Below are 17,275 nucleotides of genomic sequence, written 5' to 3'. Positions count from 1 at the left end.
CACTCACACTCTCTCACTCACAGTCTCTCACTCACAGTCTCTCACTCACAGTCTCTCACTCACAGTCTCTCACTCTCAGTCTCTCACACTCAGTCTCTCACACTCAGTCTCTCACACTCAGTCTCTCACACTCAGTCTCTCACACTCAGTCTCTCACACTCAGTCTCTCACACTCAGTCTCTCACACTCAGTCTCTCACACTCAGTCTCTCACACTCAGTCTCTCACACTCAGTCTCTCACACTCAGTCTCTCACACTCAGTCTCTCACACTCAGTCTCTCACACTCAGTCTCTCACACTCAGTCTCTCACACTCAGTCTCTCACACTCAGTCTCTCACACTCAGTCTCTCACACTCAGTCTCTCACACTCAGTCTCTCACACTCAGTCTCTCACACTCAGTCTCTCACACTCAGTCTCTCACACTCAGTCTCTCACACTCAGTCTCTCACACTCAGTCTCTCACACTCAGTCTCTCACACTCAGTCTCTCACACTCAGTCTCTCACACTCAAAGTCTCTCACAATCACTCACTCACACTCACACACTCTCTCACAATCACTCACAATCAATCACTCTCTCACACTCTCTAACACTCTCTCTCACACTCTCACTCACTCGCACTCAGTCTCTCTCGCACTCAGTCTCTCTCGCACTCAGTCTCTCTCGCACTCAGTCTCTCTCACACTCAGTCTCTCTCACACTCAGTCTCTCTCACACTCAGTCTCTCTCACACTCAGTCTCTCTCACACTCAGTCTCTCTCACACTCAGTCTCTCTCACACTCAGTCTCTCTCACACTCAGTCTCTCTCACACTCAGTCTCTCTCACACTCAGTCTCTCTCACACTCAGTCTCTCTCACACTCAGTCTCTCTCACACTCAGTCTCTCTCACACGCTCTCACACGCTCTCACACGCTCTCACACTCTCTCACACTCTCTCACACTCTCTCACACTCACTCACTCACACTCTCACACACTCTCACACACTCTCACACACTCTCACACACTCTCACACACTCTCACACACTCTCACACACTCTCACACACTCTCACACACTCACTCACACTCTCTCACACTCTCTCACACACTCTCACACACTCTCACACACTGTCTCACACACTCTCTCACACACTTTCTCACACACTCTCAGACACACACTTCATCTGTGACTGACTGTCATCAGGAGGGTTTTGTTGTAGTTGCAGGATGGAGACTGGTGTCATATTTCTCGATGACAGACTGCAGCTGTGTGTGTGTGTGTGTGTGTGTGTGTGTGTGTGTATTACAGGACAGCAAGGTCATGAGTGAGTGAGTGAGTGTGTGTGTGTGTGTGTGTGTCTGTGTGTGTGTGAGAGCGAGGGAGATGTGTTGGCTACAGTAATGCATGTGAATGTTAATGAGCAGTAATGCATCAGACCACACACACAAACACAGATGAACAGAAACTATATTTAGAGGGGAAACGTACAGTAGGTCTTTCATTATGTGTGTGTCAGTGTTTCCAGTAATCCATGGGTTTTCCCTGAGCACAGCAGAATGAATCTGTGTGTGTCTCACAGGAGTTTCAGGATCAATGACGCCACACAGGAGCATCTCTGCATCTTTGTTAAAAGCTAAAGCCTTTTGGACTCGTGTAATGTATCATTATTGTAAATAAATCATGTTTGAGTACAACAAGAATGACTCAACGTCTGAGTAAACAGCTGACAAACACACACACAGTAACAGCATATCTGTGGGCTTTGAGATGAACAACAAAACTTTGAACTCAGACAAAACAGAAGATATTGTTTTTAACTCCTCAGAAACTAGGCAAATCTCCGTGGATCTATATATCTATCTATCGCTCCCAGGTACGAAACTTAGGTGTGATTTTAGATATTTTAGATAGCAAATTAGTGCCGTCATTAGATCTGGCTTTTTCTATCTCCTCTCTATAGCGAACATTAAACCTTATCTCCCTAAGCGCTTGTTGAAGACAGCGATCCATGCTCTTATTACCTCGCGCTGGACTATTGAAACCCTCTTTATTTCGGTGTATCAAAGTCCCAAACGGCTCGTCTACAGATGTTGTTCAAAACGCTGTGGCGAGATTCCTAACAGGAAAAAGGACATTTGACCGATAAATTTTAAAATTGAATATAAAATGTTAACACTTGTGTATAAATCTTTAAATGATTTAGCACCTTCTTATCTATCTGACTTACTGCATTTCTATTCACCCACTAGAAGTCTTAGATCTGAAACTAAACTTCTTCTTCGGATACCTACAACCTTTTTTATATAGTCGTCTCATAAATGAAGGGAAATTCCATCAACGGTGGGGAAAGAGTTAACAGACCTGAGATACATGAACTAACAATGAAATATACTTCTGAAACATGTATGAATAAAGAGATTGGTTGATTATAAGCATAATTCAATACCCAAAATTATTGATAAAAATTAGGCCTACTCTTGGTACTGCTTTACAATAAGGTTCCATTTGTAAACGCAAGTTAACTACATTAATTTCTCACACAAACATTTATTAATCTTAGTTAATGTTCATTTCAACATACCGTACATTATTAAAATCCAAAGTTTGTTAGTATTATTTAATGTACTTGAGCTAATATGAAGTAACAAAGATTTGTTTATATTATGAATAAATACAGTAACAAATGTAATGAGCATTTTTAGTAACTGTTAGAGGTAAAGTGTTAGCATTTTTCCAATCATTGCATCTGACTAATACTAATGCAGTATTTGTGATCTCTCAGGACTTATATTCCAGAGAAATCCTATCTGAAGAACAGATTTGTTGTGTATCTTCTTCAGAAGTAAGTGACATTCATCTAATGGCTAATAGGCTAAAATCAAGGGGAGACGAGCATTTGAAGCGTCTGATCCCACTCTGTGGAACATTTCCCACTTTATTACTGTAAGTCTGCAACAACTCTTAGTTCTTTTAAATCGGTTAAGGTTGAAGACCTATCTTTTTAATGTTTCTTATTCTTAATTCATTTATTCCTGGTATGGTATTGTAACTTTTATTCTTGTATTTAATCTGTTTAAATGTTGTTTTTACATTTTATGTTGTTAGTTGTCACTGTGGAACATTTCCCACTTTATATCAGATCAACTTCCTCTCTGTAAGAGTTTAAGTCTTGTCTTAAAACCTATTTATTTTCTGTTGCTTTTAGCTTACAATGATTGTTCCGCTCTGAACTGCTTATCATTATTTATTTCACTAAATTCTATTAGTTTCATTTTCTATGTGTACAGCACTTTGGTCGGCCAGTGGCCGCTTTTAAATGTGCTTTATAAATAAACTGAAACTGTGAAACTACAAACGTGAGCAGATGAACCTCAGTGAACAGTTCTGCTGGTTTAGAGATTGTTTTTTGCTCAGGGTTTAACAGTGGGTTCTGCTGTGTTCAATCTGGCTGACGTTTTGGAAGATTTTCAGCTATTTCCGGTTTTATTTTATTTAGTTATTCCCTAAACAACGCTGTGAGTGGACTGAAGGCACAGCTGTGTGTATGTGTGTGTCTTTGAATCGCTGGAGATTCTCTGTACTGCGTTCCTAAGGGACGTTCACACACTGACAGTGATTTGCAGAGATAAACCAAACCAAAAGGAATACATTTTTAATGAGAGTTGGCGATTTGAAAGGACATGACACAGACTGAAAGGACATTTGAAAGGACATGACACAGACTGTGAGATATTGCAAAAAGTAGCGACTAATTTTTTTAAAAGAATCATTTTAATTGAATCATTCAATTACTTCACATGATCTCTGAGTGATATGTTAATGAATCGAAATGATTCAGTTCATCTGTCATACAGGTTCGGAACAACATGGTTCAAGCCATTTACGGGTGAGTTATGCAAAATCTTTCTGTATGCAAATGAGCAGTGATGTGCTGCAGGAACAACCAATGAGAGCGCAGATATGCATCATCAGACTGATACTGATGTCACCAACTCTCATTTAAAAAACATTTCTGGTTGCTTTGAGGGTGAAAATGCTAATCGATTTCAGCGTGAACAGCCCATCAGACTGAGAGACATACTAAATAACACTAACAAATCTGAATAATTTATTTCCATAACTCCAGGTCGTGTGTGTGTGTGTTCTGAGGCATTAACACATGTGAAAGAGCTCTAGTGATCCTCTCAGGAAGTGTAGTTGTGTTTGCTCATGAGCGCAGCTGCTCCAGCATGTCCACACCTGATTTATTAGTCAACACACCTGCATGAGAACTCACACACACACACACACACACACACACACACACACACACACACACACACACACACACACACACACACACACACACACACACACACACACACACACACACACACACACACACACACACCTGGAAGAACGTGTTTTAGAACAGCATCAAATGTCATTTACATTCATGCATTTGGCTTTTATCCAAAGCGAATCGAACGCATGATCTCTGGGTTGGTGTTGCTTTACTGTTTGAGTTGCACGAACATTTAAAAATACAGAAGAAAAGTAAAGCTTGCACAAACCGATTTTCATTAAAACAAAAGGCTAATGCAGATACATTCACAGCCATAGACGGCTCTAATATTCACACAGCACTGCACACACACTTAACACGATGTCCATGACCTTTACCTTCAACAGAGGGAGCTAGTGTGTGTGTGTGTGTGTGTGTCTCTTACTTGATAAAGGCAGGTGGCATGTCTCTCCTCATGATGGCATCTTCAGTGGTCTGAACCGTCTCTTTGCCCACCTGCATTAAACATACACACAAAACACACTTAATAAATACATGTATTAACCATACTACACACACACGGGTCACGGCACATATCACAACACTCACTCAAACATGAAGATCATTTGAAATTAGAGCTGCACGATTATGACAAAAATCATAATTGCCGATTATTCCCTTGAAATTGTAATTGCGATTATTAATTACGATTATCACAATTTACATTGAATATATATAGGCATATTATAATACATGTTTACACAAAAATTGTAACCACATCAATGTGAGAATTATCAGTGTTGCGTTTTAATGTGGCACAGCTAGTGGTTCAAAATATTCTTGTCTTTCAGTTTGGTTATTTTATGCATGTAGTTACAGACAGCCATGTCAGAACTTAAAACTTAATGTATATTGATTTAAATTTTTACTTGTCATACACATAACTTGCCCTTTACTTAACATACACATAAATTGTAAGAATGACTCATAGTAAAGACTAGAAAAACATTAGGACTATGCTAAAGCAATTAAATAGCAGTCCCAAACTAGTTTTTGTTAATACAATGTTGATATGAGCCACCACAGTCATTTGATAATATAAAAATAAAGTTATGGTTATGGAAACGACAGTTACCATGGTAAATACACAATACTAACAAGAACTGTTAATGAAACAGCTCCTGGTGAATAGAATGAAAATCATATCTGCATTCAACTCCTTCTCAGCTAACACGTGATTTATTGGTATTTTACGTTTATTTCGTGACTTAATAATTTACATTTTAACGACGTTGCATGCTCGTAGTTTCTTTTGCACTTTATACAGTGAAGCGATACACAGTGCGCGCCGCCGCATTTGCGCGTGTAATTGAAGAGTGCGCGCCACGAGCACAGTATAACGGCTGACAGGACAGTAAAGTCAGTTTTTCTGAGGTGAAAAACTTTTTATTTCAGCGTACACTTACGTCACTGCCTGGTATGACATATTGTGCTGGGTTTTCTTAAGTAGTCGTGATTCGCCTCTCATAACATAATTATGCTCTAAACACACACACGCAGAGTGGATTTTCTTTTGTAATCGCGGCTTTGAACGATTACGTAATCGTGGCATCCGTAATCGTAATCGCGATTAGAAATTCGATTAATTGTGCAGCCCTATTTGAAATGTAATAATAATTTCCATAATGTATGACTTTATTTCTTCTGTGCAACATAAGAGGCGATATACTGCATAATTGACAATATTTTTCATAATAGGGACTGATGTTTTTTTAAAGCTCATAAATCAATCTTGGTAAGTTTGAAACCGTTCAGCTCAGTTTTGATGATTTATTTCTGTTATCAGGTGTTCATGTAAGTGGCTGCATTGCTTTTTTCCTATATAAAAATATCTTAAATACAAAAATAGAGTTTTAATGTAGGTATATATTGATATTTATTGTGACTATTAGTGGAAAACATGCCTTGAATATTTTATTGAGATGTTAACTGTGTTTTCGCTCTTATATCAAACAGTTTGAATTTTCCATCATTTGCTGAATAAGAAAAACAACACAACTTAAGAGTGTGTGTGAGGCGAGTCAGACGTGACCAGAGCGAGTGACCACTAATACTGGCTCATTTCAGTGTTTATTATAGATAATGACACACATACACACACACACACACACCTTTGCCATCATCCAAATGACTTCATGTTTGATTCCTCTCCAGCATCGGCGGTTGGCAAATAAAACTCAAGCAACGTCTTTCTCCAAAATTAGCTCACTGATGTCATTTTAATATGATGCAACACTGTATGATTCTCAGCATGTATATTATATTTAACTGCAGCATGAATATTCAAGTCAACTAAAAACAGCATTCGCAACCCATTTGACTTCTGTGATGTAAATCTGAAGTGATATAAAGTTCTGTGATATTCTGGTCTCTAGATATGCTTCACTTCCAAGTCAATTACACAGTTTAATGAATCATGCATGTATGTAGCACAAATAATGTTTAATAAGAGGTTAAATCACTAACCCTAAAGATGAACGATACAGTAATAGTAATATTTGCCTTAGTGATCAGTCTCCACTAATAACTCACTTCTCAATCGCTTCATGTTCAGATGAATCAGCAGTGAATGACGTCAGATCAGATTCAAAGCACATTCCTCAGTTTTTCCACTAGCTCTCTCACTCTCTCTCTCTGTGTTTCCTCACACAAGAGAGCAGTGTGTTCTGTGTTCTGTGTTGTGTGTTGAGTGTTGTGTGTTGTTCTACAAGCTGCTCGGCTGAAATAGAGACGGCCTGGCAGAGACATCACAGACATTCCAACCGTTTGTGTTTAAAACAGGAGATTGAACACACACACTCACACACTCTCACACACTCTCTCACACTCTCTCACACTCTCACACACTCTCACACACTCTCACACACTCTCACACACTCTCACACACTCTCACACACTCTCACACACTCTCACACACTCTCACACACTCTCACACACTCTCACACTCTCACACACTCTCACACACTCTCACACACTCTCACACACTCTCTCACACTCTCTCACACTCTCTCACACTCTCTCACACTCTCTCACACTCTCACACTCTCACACACTCTCACACACACTCACACACTCTCACACACTCTCACACACTCTCACACACTCTCACACACTCTCACACACTCTCACACACTCTCACACACTCTCACACACTCTCACACACTCTCACACGTCTGGTTTACTATCCTTGTGGGGACTCTCCATAGACTTAATGGTTTTTATCATAGATTGTAAAAAAAGATGGACGACACCCCTTCGCTCTCTTCCATTGGCGAGAAGTGAAGCCGCCATTGTCCCGATATGGCGCTGACATCTTGGGACTTGAGTCTGCGCAGTTGCGATTTCGGGACCAGACATGCGCAGTAGTGAGCAGGAAGTAAAGCCGCGAAATCAACGTCCTGCTCTGGTCCCGCCCTCACTCTCACTGAATCAATCGTAAGCACGCGCCTCTGCTGCAGAACAATCCATTATGTCGGTGTGAAATAATTAATTATAGAAATTTAGATATTACATTTAAAGCTCCAATCTCCTCAGTCCTCCAAAGATCCCGAAAATAGTCCGTTGTTGCTTCAATGACTACTTTGCTCAGAGAACCTGTCAATCACAGCTGTCAATCATGTACGCCACAGCGCCGTTTTTATAGCATCAAATAACTAACTAAAAACTTATTTTATACTTTTAAACTTATTTTAAAAACAAACACTTGAAATTACGTCAGCGTGATGAAAACTACAGTAAATGACAGAAACTATCTTTGGAAAAGTGTAAAGTGTAATTTAATTGTTTAGTTGGTCTCACGTACCATTGAATAACACGGGGAGGCGGGGTTTATGAGCTATACTAGGACCGGTCACCGGGGGGCGATCGAGACGCTTTGGCTTCACTTTTCAGGGCTTGTGCGGCACGCTTGGTTTTTATACTGTACAAACTGTATATTCTGTCCCCTTACACTAACCCTACCCCCACACCTACCCATCACACACACACACACTAACCCGACCTCTACACCTACCCATCACACACACACACACACACACACACACTAACCCGACCCCTACAGCTACCGATCACACACACACACACACACACACACTAACCCGACCTCTACACCTACCCATCACACACACACACACACACACACACTAACCCGACCCCTACAGCTACCGATCACACACACACACACACACTAACCCGACCCCTACACCTACCCATCACCAAACACACACACTAACCCGACCCCTACCATCACACACACACACACACACACACACACACACACACACACACACACACACACACACACACACACACACACACACACACACACACACACACACACACGAACCCGACCCCTACACCTACCCATCACACACACACACACGAACCCTACCCCTACACCTACCCATCACACACACACACACACACTAACCCTACCCCTACACCTAACCATCACACACACTAACCCGACCCCTACACCTACCCATCACACACACACACACACACACACACTAACCCGACCCCTACACCTACCCATCACACACACACACACACACTAACCCTACCCCTACACCTAACCATCACACTCAACTGTCTGCATTTTTACATTTCCAAAAAAACTAATTCTATATGATTTATAAGCTTGTTTACCCATGGGGACCTCTATTTAGGTCCCCGCTGTGACACAAGTACCCATGAGTCTGTGTGCATTCAGGTTGAAGTCCCCACCGGGATAGAAAAACATGAACACACACACTCGCACTGAAACTATCTGCATGTGGGAAATGCACTATACAAATAAACTCCCGTACATCTCTAATTCACACCAATCCAAAACACCTTTTGCACATGTTTTGCATGCTTGACTTTAATTGCATTAAGTCACTTTGGAAACAAAGCAATTGCATGACTTCAGAATACTCAAAATATAGCGCATGAGTCATGAGAACTACTTTCATGGAGCTATTTTCATAATTCTAGGAACTCCTCAACCTCAATCCTCATTTTGACACCTTAAACATCCTCTTTTGTGTTTCGCTGAAGAGGAACACACGGGTCTGAGAACGAGTCAGTGATGACAGAATTACTCGAAGGAACTGGAACAAACCCGTGTTTTGAGAAGCATTGAGGCTGAAACATCACGTAACGATGAAGTCACTTACTTTTATCCTCATTATAACCCAGTCAGCTTCACACATACTTCAGCTACACATTCACAGCCCTGATAAAAGAGTTCATGGAGGAGATCTGAACACTGACGGTCCACTGGTGGAAATGACACTGATATTGTGTTCAGGTTCGGCTAACAGACGCTTCTTTGTACCCGCGTCTCAATGCTCTACACACACACGCTGTAAGAGCTCTCAGAGTTTCAATGCTCACACACACTGTCTGTGAGAGCTCTTGTGCTCAGCTCTATTAAATCAGACAATTGAGTTGAGTTATCACAGCACTGAATGCCACAAAAATACTCGCCTTTAGAGTAAAAAGAGACTAGTGAAAACTCTTGGAAAATTGCAGAAATGTCACTTTAATGAGATTAGTGCTATAAAACATTTCATGAAACCACTAGCTGTGTTTCCATCCACCTATTCTTATGCGAATTTAGGGATTTCGTATAAAAAAACCCGGAAATGCATCAGATAAAAAGACGATGGAAACACATTTATCAAATAAATCACTTGATGCACAACACAAAACTCATGTGACTTTGCTTCAACAGAGGCGGTGATTGGATAACTGGCCTAGCCAGCGGACCAATCGCATCGCAGCATCTCAAATGTTGGTTTGGTGGATCTGAAACGCTTGAGCCGAAGTCTGTCATGAATGATTTTGCGATTCCCAAACACCAGCATCCGAACGCAAGATCACATGACAGAGTTTATTGCGTTTCGTCTGATGCTCTGAGACGAATTACCATAGACAATTTTTTCCCCCCGATTGCAGCAACTTCCATTTTTACTACAGATATTTTGCACCAATTTTCCAAAAAGTGACGTGGGACACGCGATGGAAACGCTGCTTTGTTCGCCAATGTTTTATGCGATATTCCAATTTTATGCATATGTTAAATTTGCAACTTTGGATGGAAATAGTAAGCAGTGAGAACTGCAAGTTGGGCTGTGTTGATATATTGAACATTTATGTGAAAAAATACTAATTTTCCAAATTAAAAGATTGCGTGAACAACTATTTGACTCATTAGTCATAAGAAAAGCACAATGCTTGTGGTGGGACGCTAAAAAACAGCATGCATGCAACATAATGCCACGAACAGTGATGAACTTTATAATGCATCTTTTCTGCCAAGCATCCCTTGGATCTAGTAGTATTTCTATTCACTTCCAATCATTTTCGACAAAGACAATAACTTTTAAGCCATTAACCAAACCAAGCAGTACGAGATGAAATCCCATTCCCAACATTACAACATTTGATTCAAAGCAAAAAACTATATGAAATCATAAAACAAAAATTAAAAAAGGTACAGCATTGTGTATTTAATTTTATTAAAGAGGGAATAAACTATGCATCCCATGAAGGCTGCCAAAGATGTAATCAAATATAATATAGTATAAATGATGGTTCAATAAATAAACACTACTGATGCATACTTTATTTGTGATCATAAAATAATATATTTTAAGTTTTTTTTTTGCAAAATAAATATATATGCTTGTAGTGTAAGAGTGTAAGGAGACTCAATCACGTCATTTGCAATGCTTCATGGGAGTAATATTAAATCTTATGAGAACATCAACTTCTTCAGGATTATAAACACTTTTAATAAACACTTCATTGTGGACTATGAAGTTAAAATCACACTGACTTGTGTCTTCTACAGAATCATATATCATCTGTCTTAAAAGTTTTAAAAGCTATAGTTAAGCCACTTACTTTATGGAGCAACTGAATGTGTTTTTGACCTCTTGAACCCGACGGTTGCACTGTATGACACTGTGGTGCAAGCGCATCATATCATGACATCATAGCTGACGATAAACAATACTAATAGAAATTAAGACACATTAGGGTCATTCCAGGTCAAATCAACCAAATTCTGGAAACTTCCCCAGCTCAAATTTTTGATTTTGTTAATATTTTTTGCAGAAGAAAGACATGAAATTAGGTCCTTCGTTTCTGGCTTTCATCTTTATTTATGTATTTCTTTTAGGAGTGTAGAAAATATATCGTGTCAGTCACAACATATCGTAATACAAAAATGCAACACTATGTATCGTGGATAGTGACAATATGTATTGTGTATAGTTCACCCAAAATAAAAATTACAGTGTGAGAAAAAATTCAAGTTTAAAAAAAGAGTTTTAGTGTCAGTACTACATTAACTACTATATATAATGTTGAATATAATGTATAATATTGCAATGGGGGAATATTTGTGTGTCCTGATAATGCCAAATGTTTTATGTTACCAATAAAAAGTGTCCTACATTATTTTAAATACATCTAGTCTGTGACAGTGAAAGCATGTTCGTCTATAATAATTCAGTATTTTCAGCTTCAGAATCATGAATATTGTTATTCTGGTGTCTCTATTGTCCTGTGCTTTGGGTTTCCAGCACCAAGTCCAAGTCTATTCATTTACACACACAAATTTTGCATTTTAATCAACAGTTCATTTTTTATCGTGATATGTATCGAATCGTGACACGAATGGGTTTTTTTTTTACCAAAAAAAAAAACTTTTAGCCGGGGACCTCTGGTTGAGTTGACACAGAAATACATAAGACAATTAATCCAGCCGTTTCAATCTCCACAGGGTTCATAAACCCATTTAATTAACCTCATAAACTACAGCCAAATCCTCACTAACTTTCCGTCTACAAAAGCAATCAAATATTTGGCACGCACACAACCCAACAACACTCCATTTGATTGATATAAAACTGTTGTGCATGAATGAAGTTCTGCGGACACTGAGTTTCAAGGCTGGCGTTTCTCCTGAAGGGTTATTTAGGAACACATTATCTCAGCGTGTAATTAAACTGCTTTAGCCGATGATAAACGTTCCCTTCTGTGAGCACTGGGTGAATGGAGAGAGAAATATCTCTCCGGTCCGGGACACGCAAACAACAGCCAACCTCACAAACTCCTCACAGTCCTTACTGAGCGATGGATCAGTGAAGAAAAACATTATTTTCTCCTTCTTACCAGAACATCTGTTGAGATATTATAATCCTGAGACAAAGCCAAAGCTTCCGGATGTGCCGAGTTTCCTCGTCCAGAACGCAGGAGAAGATCTGAAGACACTCGCACTCAAAACTTCTCAAACTATTCGGAGCGAGTAAAGATTTCCCAAATCTATATTCATAAAAGTGCAGGTCCTCATTCGGATCATTCAGTAATCACTCACTTTTGGACATCCTGAAACTATAGATTACTTAGAAACTCATGATCTCTTAGAAAAGTAAGACATGATTAGCAGTCTCTCTCACATGAATGCAAACCCATTGTTTTTCATGCACTGGTCAGTTTTGAGATTTTAGGCTAATTGGCTTTTCATAACGTGTTGTTTCAGACTAGTGGAAAGAAAACTTTCAAGAATTTATTTTTATTGCACTAGTAGTGTCTGTAGATTTAATTACAATACACACCAGCAGCACTTGCATACTGCAAACTTTACAGTTTTATTCCCATCTGAAGGTTTTTACTAATGGGTTTGTTCTTATATCGTTTGCCTGATTTTATACAACAAGTTATTCCTAAAAACTTGGCATTTATAGCTTTAAATATGCAACTTTGCTTGCAAACCAATGCATAAAAATGACCAGCTGGATATAAACTAATGCAAACCGTGAATAACAATCGTGGCATTAAACATTTGGGTCGTACTTGCGTGTTTTTGTCACATAGTTTTATCAGTTTGAGGTACTACATACTGCAGTTCTGCACTAATGCAGCATCGTCAACAAATTAATTACTTTATAATGATATGAAAACAAAGTGTACTGTATAGATACTGTTTAGCTGTCGAAGTTTTAAATGTGCATCTGAAGTGTCCCGCTCTCATCCTGATTGTTGTGATTGTTCCAAAAATCGGTTATCGGTGCCGATTAATCGGCAAAATGGATCAATCGGTCAAAAAGTTCAGATTTTTGATTTGGAAATGTGTGCAAAAGAGTGCATATTAAATAATTACATTTATACATTTCAGAAAACTTGTATGTAATTAATGCAATTCTTAATCTAATCAGTGAACTGGGGAAGTATTGTGATATCGAATAGTTACATGTTTTGCCCTCATCGCCTGTAGTGTCTGGATTTGATCATTTTCTGAGCGTATGTTTAAATATAAAGAGCTGTAGAAGATGTGATGCTGAGCTGATACTGTGAAAGATCATATTTCCGTCTAAAGCAGTTTTCTGCAGAAGCTTTCTAAAGCAAATCAAATCTAAGATCTGCACTCTGATTAAACGTCTGATCTTTCATCTGGAAGATATCGTCTTTAAGGCTCGAACAAGTGCAAAAGGAAAGGAAATAAATACAACTCCCGTCTACTCTGGAGCCTGGATGCAAATTCTTTCATCTAAACGAAATCTCCTAAAATAAGCAGCGAAGGAGCTCATGAGGTTCTGCAGGAGCATATTGCCTAATAAAGCTGTATTTCTCTCAGTTCTGATAACAAACGCTTCTCTTGTAGTGATGGGAGGTTTTCATATGTGTGGTCTTGTGAAATGTTCACATCTGACCCTTCTGCCTCTAACAAATCAAAACAGAAATCCTAAATAAATATAATCCTAAAACACACTCCTCATGTTCCCAACACTGACCACAAAATATGAGAGGACATGAACACAATTTCCAGGCATCCTAAACTCAATGACTTCTGACTTCAAGGCAAAAAGATTAAACTAATCTACAGTAGCTACACTGTAAAAAATAAAAAAGTCCAACTATTTCAATTTAAAAACTTACATTCACTTTCTGCCTTAAATTTTTAAGTATTATCAAATTGTAATTTTGATTTAAATCACATTAAACTGCCTTAAAGCGAGTTGAATCAAGTTGCTTCACTTATTTTGATGAGCTAAACTAAATTAATGTAAAACATGACTTACTGCTTATATAGTTTTTTTACAGTGTGAGTGAAAAAATTCAATTTAAGATGGCAGACAAAGCAAGAGAAAGAATTTATAATTAAATATTTGTAAATAAAATTTTAAAATAAATATTTTATATTTAAAAATATTAATATTGTAAAATAATTCATATTTTTCATTTTTAATAATATAATTAATGTTTATTTTTAAACATTATTTTTTTTAATGTATAAATATATACTATATCCTATTTTAATTTAACTAATTAATTTAATTAATATTTAATGACTGTTTTATTTCCGTTTAATTAGACCCCATCACCCAGCATCCTGCTGTTTTTCATGATATGTTGTCAAAAATGCAGGACAAAATGACATGAATCAGCAAGTCTGAAGAGTCTCTCTGGTCTAAACTGGAGAGAGACATGATGAATAATTTACTAAAGTTCATTCAGGATTTCTATTAAGCGCTCTGAGCTCTGATGTGCATCTCAAAATGAGCAGGAAATAACTTCTGCAACATGTAGGAAGTCTAAAAGTCCAGCAATAATAATATAATAAACCACAATCACGAAGACTGCATGCATACACCCCCAAACCTACGCTAAACCTAGAGAATCGGATTCAGAAAACACCACTTACGAATGAAATTTCAAATGAACAAATAGAGGAAGAAGAATAAAGAGGAAGGAAAAAAGAGAAATACACAAGAAGAAATAAGACAGGAACTGTTCCTACATGCATGGAGGAATAAAGCTTTAATATTTTGCTAAATTGAGCCTCTCATTACTCACACAACACAATGAAGTTTAGAAACCGCAAAGATATTTGAGAAAATAACATCCTCTAAAGCAGCGACACACACATACACACACACACACACGCAAAGCGTTTGACTGGGTGGGGTCGCATTCACTCACACCTAAAATCAACCTAAATCTGAGCTCAAGTTGTTATCCAACTTAAATTTCTCAGATTTCTGAGATATATAAAGCATAAGTTACTGTGATACAGACTTCAGTCAAATTTAGTGGAACACAAAAACCTTCTGTGTTATTTCAAGAGTCTAAAGTTAACCCTGGACAACTGCTAAGAATAACTGGGTTGTTCGTGAATTCACTACAGAAGGTTTTGTTTCCGTTTTAGGAAAACCACACAAGCTGTGAGACAGCTGATATAAGCAGTATCTCTCCGTGACAGATCCTCCTCTCCTCGGGTTAGACATATCAGACACAGATCATAGGAGATCGGCTCTGGTGTGATGATGTGATCATGAGAACAGGGTCAAATATATATATATTCTGATATATTATGATATATAGTCTATATTTAAGAATGTTCATTCATTGCAAGCATGAAAAATGTATAATCTAACGAAATTAATAGTGTATAATCTAACACATTTATTTCAGATGTGTTCTCGCAGTGTTTATTTTATCTTGTGCATTGTTTACAGATAGTTTCTTTATCATTTACTATTGTAAATTTACAGGTTTTATTAAATTAATTGGTACGATTTAAGTATTTGACCTAAATGGACAAAATGTCTTACTGTAAAAAGTAAAGTTGCTGCCTTAAATTTTTTAAGTACAATAAACTTGGAATTTTAAGTCATTTCAACTCAAACTGCAGGAAACTAACTTAAAAAATGAGTTGAACCTTAAAATTGCTTAACTAATTTAGATGAGTTCAACACAGACAATCGCCGGATAACAGTAGGCTACATCAACAGAAACATTGTTGTAATAATTTTTTAACAGTGATATGATTTGAAAAACATTTGTCAAAGGAAAAAAATCAATTCTAAGAGTAAAATATTGACTCTGAACATTTTTTCTTCGCCTTTTTGCAGTGTTAGCACACAAGTTGAAGAATCGTGTGGTTTAAACACAAGCCTATGAACCGCTGTAGGTTATCTGAGGTTAATCAAGAAGATTAAATCTAGATTCGTCAGCAATATTAAATGAATGCTCTCCACATGAAATGAAAGACCCTTGCTACGTGGTTTGAGATGATTCGTGACCCTTCATGCTCATTGTGTCCTTGAGCAACACACTCACCTCGTGTAATAAATGCACTACATAAATCATCGGCTATATGACTAGTTTAATTCCTTCTGACAGTTGAGATCGGTCATATATCAGATGCACTGATGGCATGGTTAGTGTTTCAGTGGGCAGGGCGAAATCCAAGAGGAAAAGGCGGAACTCGGTTTGGAACAAAGCCAGAGAACTTCAGGAAACTTTCGTGGATACATTAAGATCCTTTACACCCAGCATCAATCTGTTAGATTTGCATGCTTTTAACTGATAGTGAAAGACCGAAGCTCTTACCCGGACCAGGTTGCTGACAGCAGCCTGCACTGCGGCCACAGGAGCGGTGAGATCCGGGATGGCTTTCCCGTCCACCTCTCCCTCCTCATGCATGATCACCAGATGAGAAATCTGCTGGGCCACCGGCTCCAGGATACTCTCTATCGTCTTCGTGTGAAAAACCGGCATGATGAAAGCTTAAGAGACAGCAAACTCCCTTTCAAAGTGTGGATCCAAACTCCCCTATCCGTAAGCCAACGCTGAGACAATCCCACTCCTAAACACACTGACTCCCCTTCATGCAACTGACTAACTATCGTGGAAGCGTCTGGTCTGGAATGAATTGTTCATTGGAGTCGAATCTTTCCAGATCGCGAATCGAGTTTTCGCGCATCGGGCTTCACGAGTCAACAACTTACTGAATATGATTATCTGTTTGAAATGTATTGCTTTAAATTCAACTAGCATCTGTTTTTGTTAACAATATTTATTTATTTTAATTACTAATGAATAATCCAATTGTGAATAATAACTATTTTAATGTCGTTAGGAATTATTGATATAGAGTGTGTTAGATCTGAATTTGCAATAGGCTAAAT

The 17,275-nt window shown here is 38.3% G+C and overlaps 1 protein-coding gene across 1 annotated transcript in view; it reads right to left on the bottom strand.

Moving 5' to 3' along the window:
• Window positions 1–17,007, bottom strand: part of vclb (vinculin b) — a 46,148-nt gene extending 29,141 nt beyond the window's left edge. The window contains exons 1-2 of the mRNA XM_077209252.1: window positions 16,698–17,007; window positions 4,693–4,763 (exon numbers count right to left, since the gene is read on the bottom strand). Of these exons, the coding sequence (XP_077065367.1) occupies window positions 4,693–4,763; window positions 16,698–16,865 (239 nt within the window). The 5' untranslated portion in view covers window positions 16,866–17,007. The remainder of the gene's footprint in view (window positions 1–4,692; window positions 4,764–16,697) is intronic.
• Between the last annotated feature and the right edge of the window lie 268 nt (window positions 17,008–17,275).

Source organism: Siphateles boraxobius, unplaced genomic scaffold, assembly GCF_051911475.1.
Source record: "Siphateles boraxobius isolate OS27281-9 unplaced genomic scaffold, OSU_SipBor_1 60, whole genome shotgun sequence".
In the NCBI taxonomy this organism is placed as follows: domain Eukaryota; kingdom Metazoa; phylum Chordata; class Actinopteri; order Cypriniformes; family Leuciscidae; genus Siphateles; species Siphateles boraxobius.
Note: the sequence above shows the minus strand (reverse complement) of the source record. Positions and strands in the feature narration are given on the sequence as shown.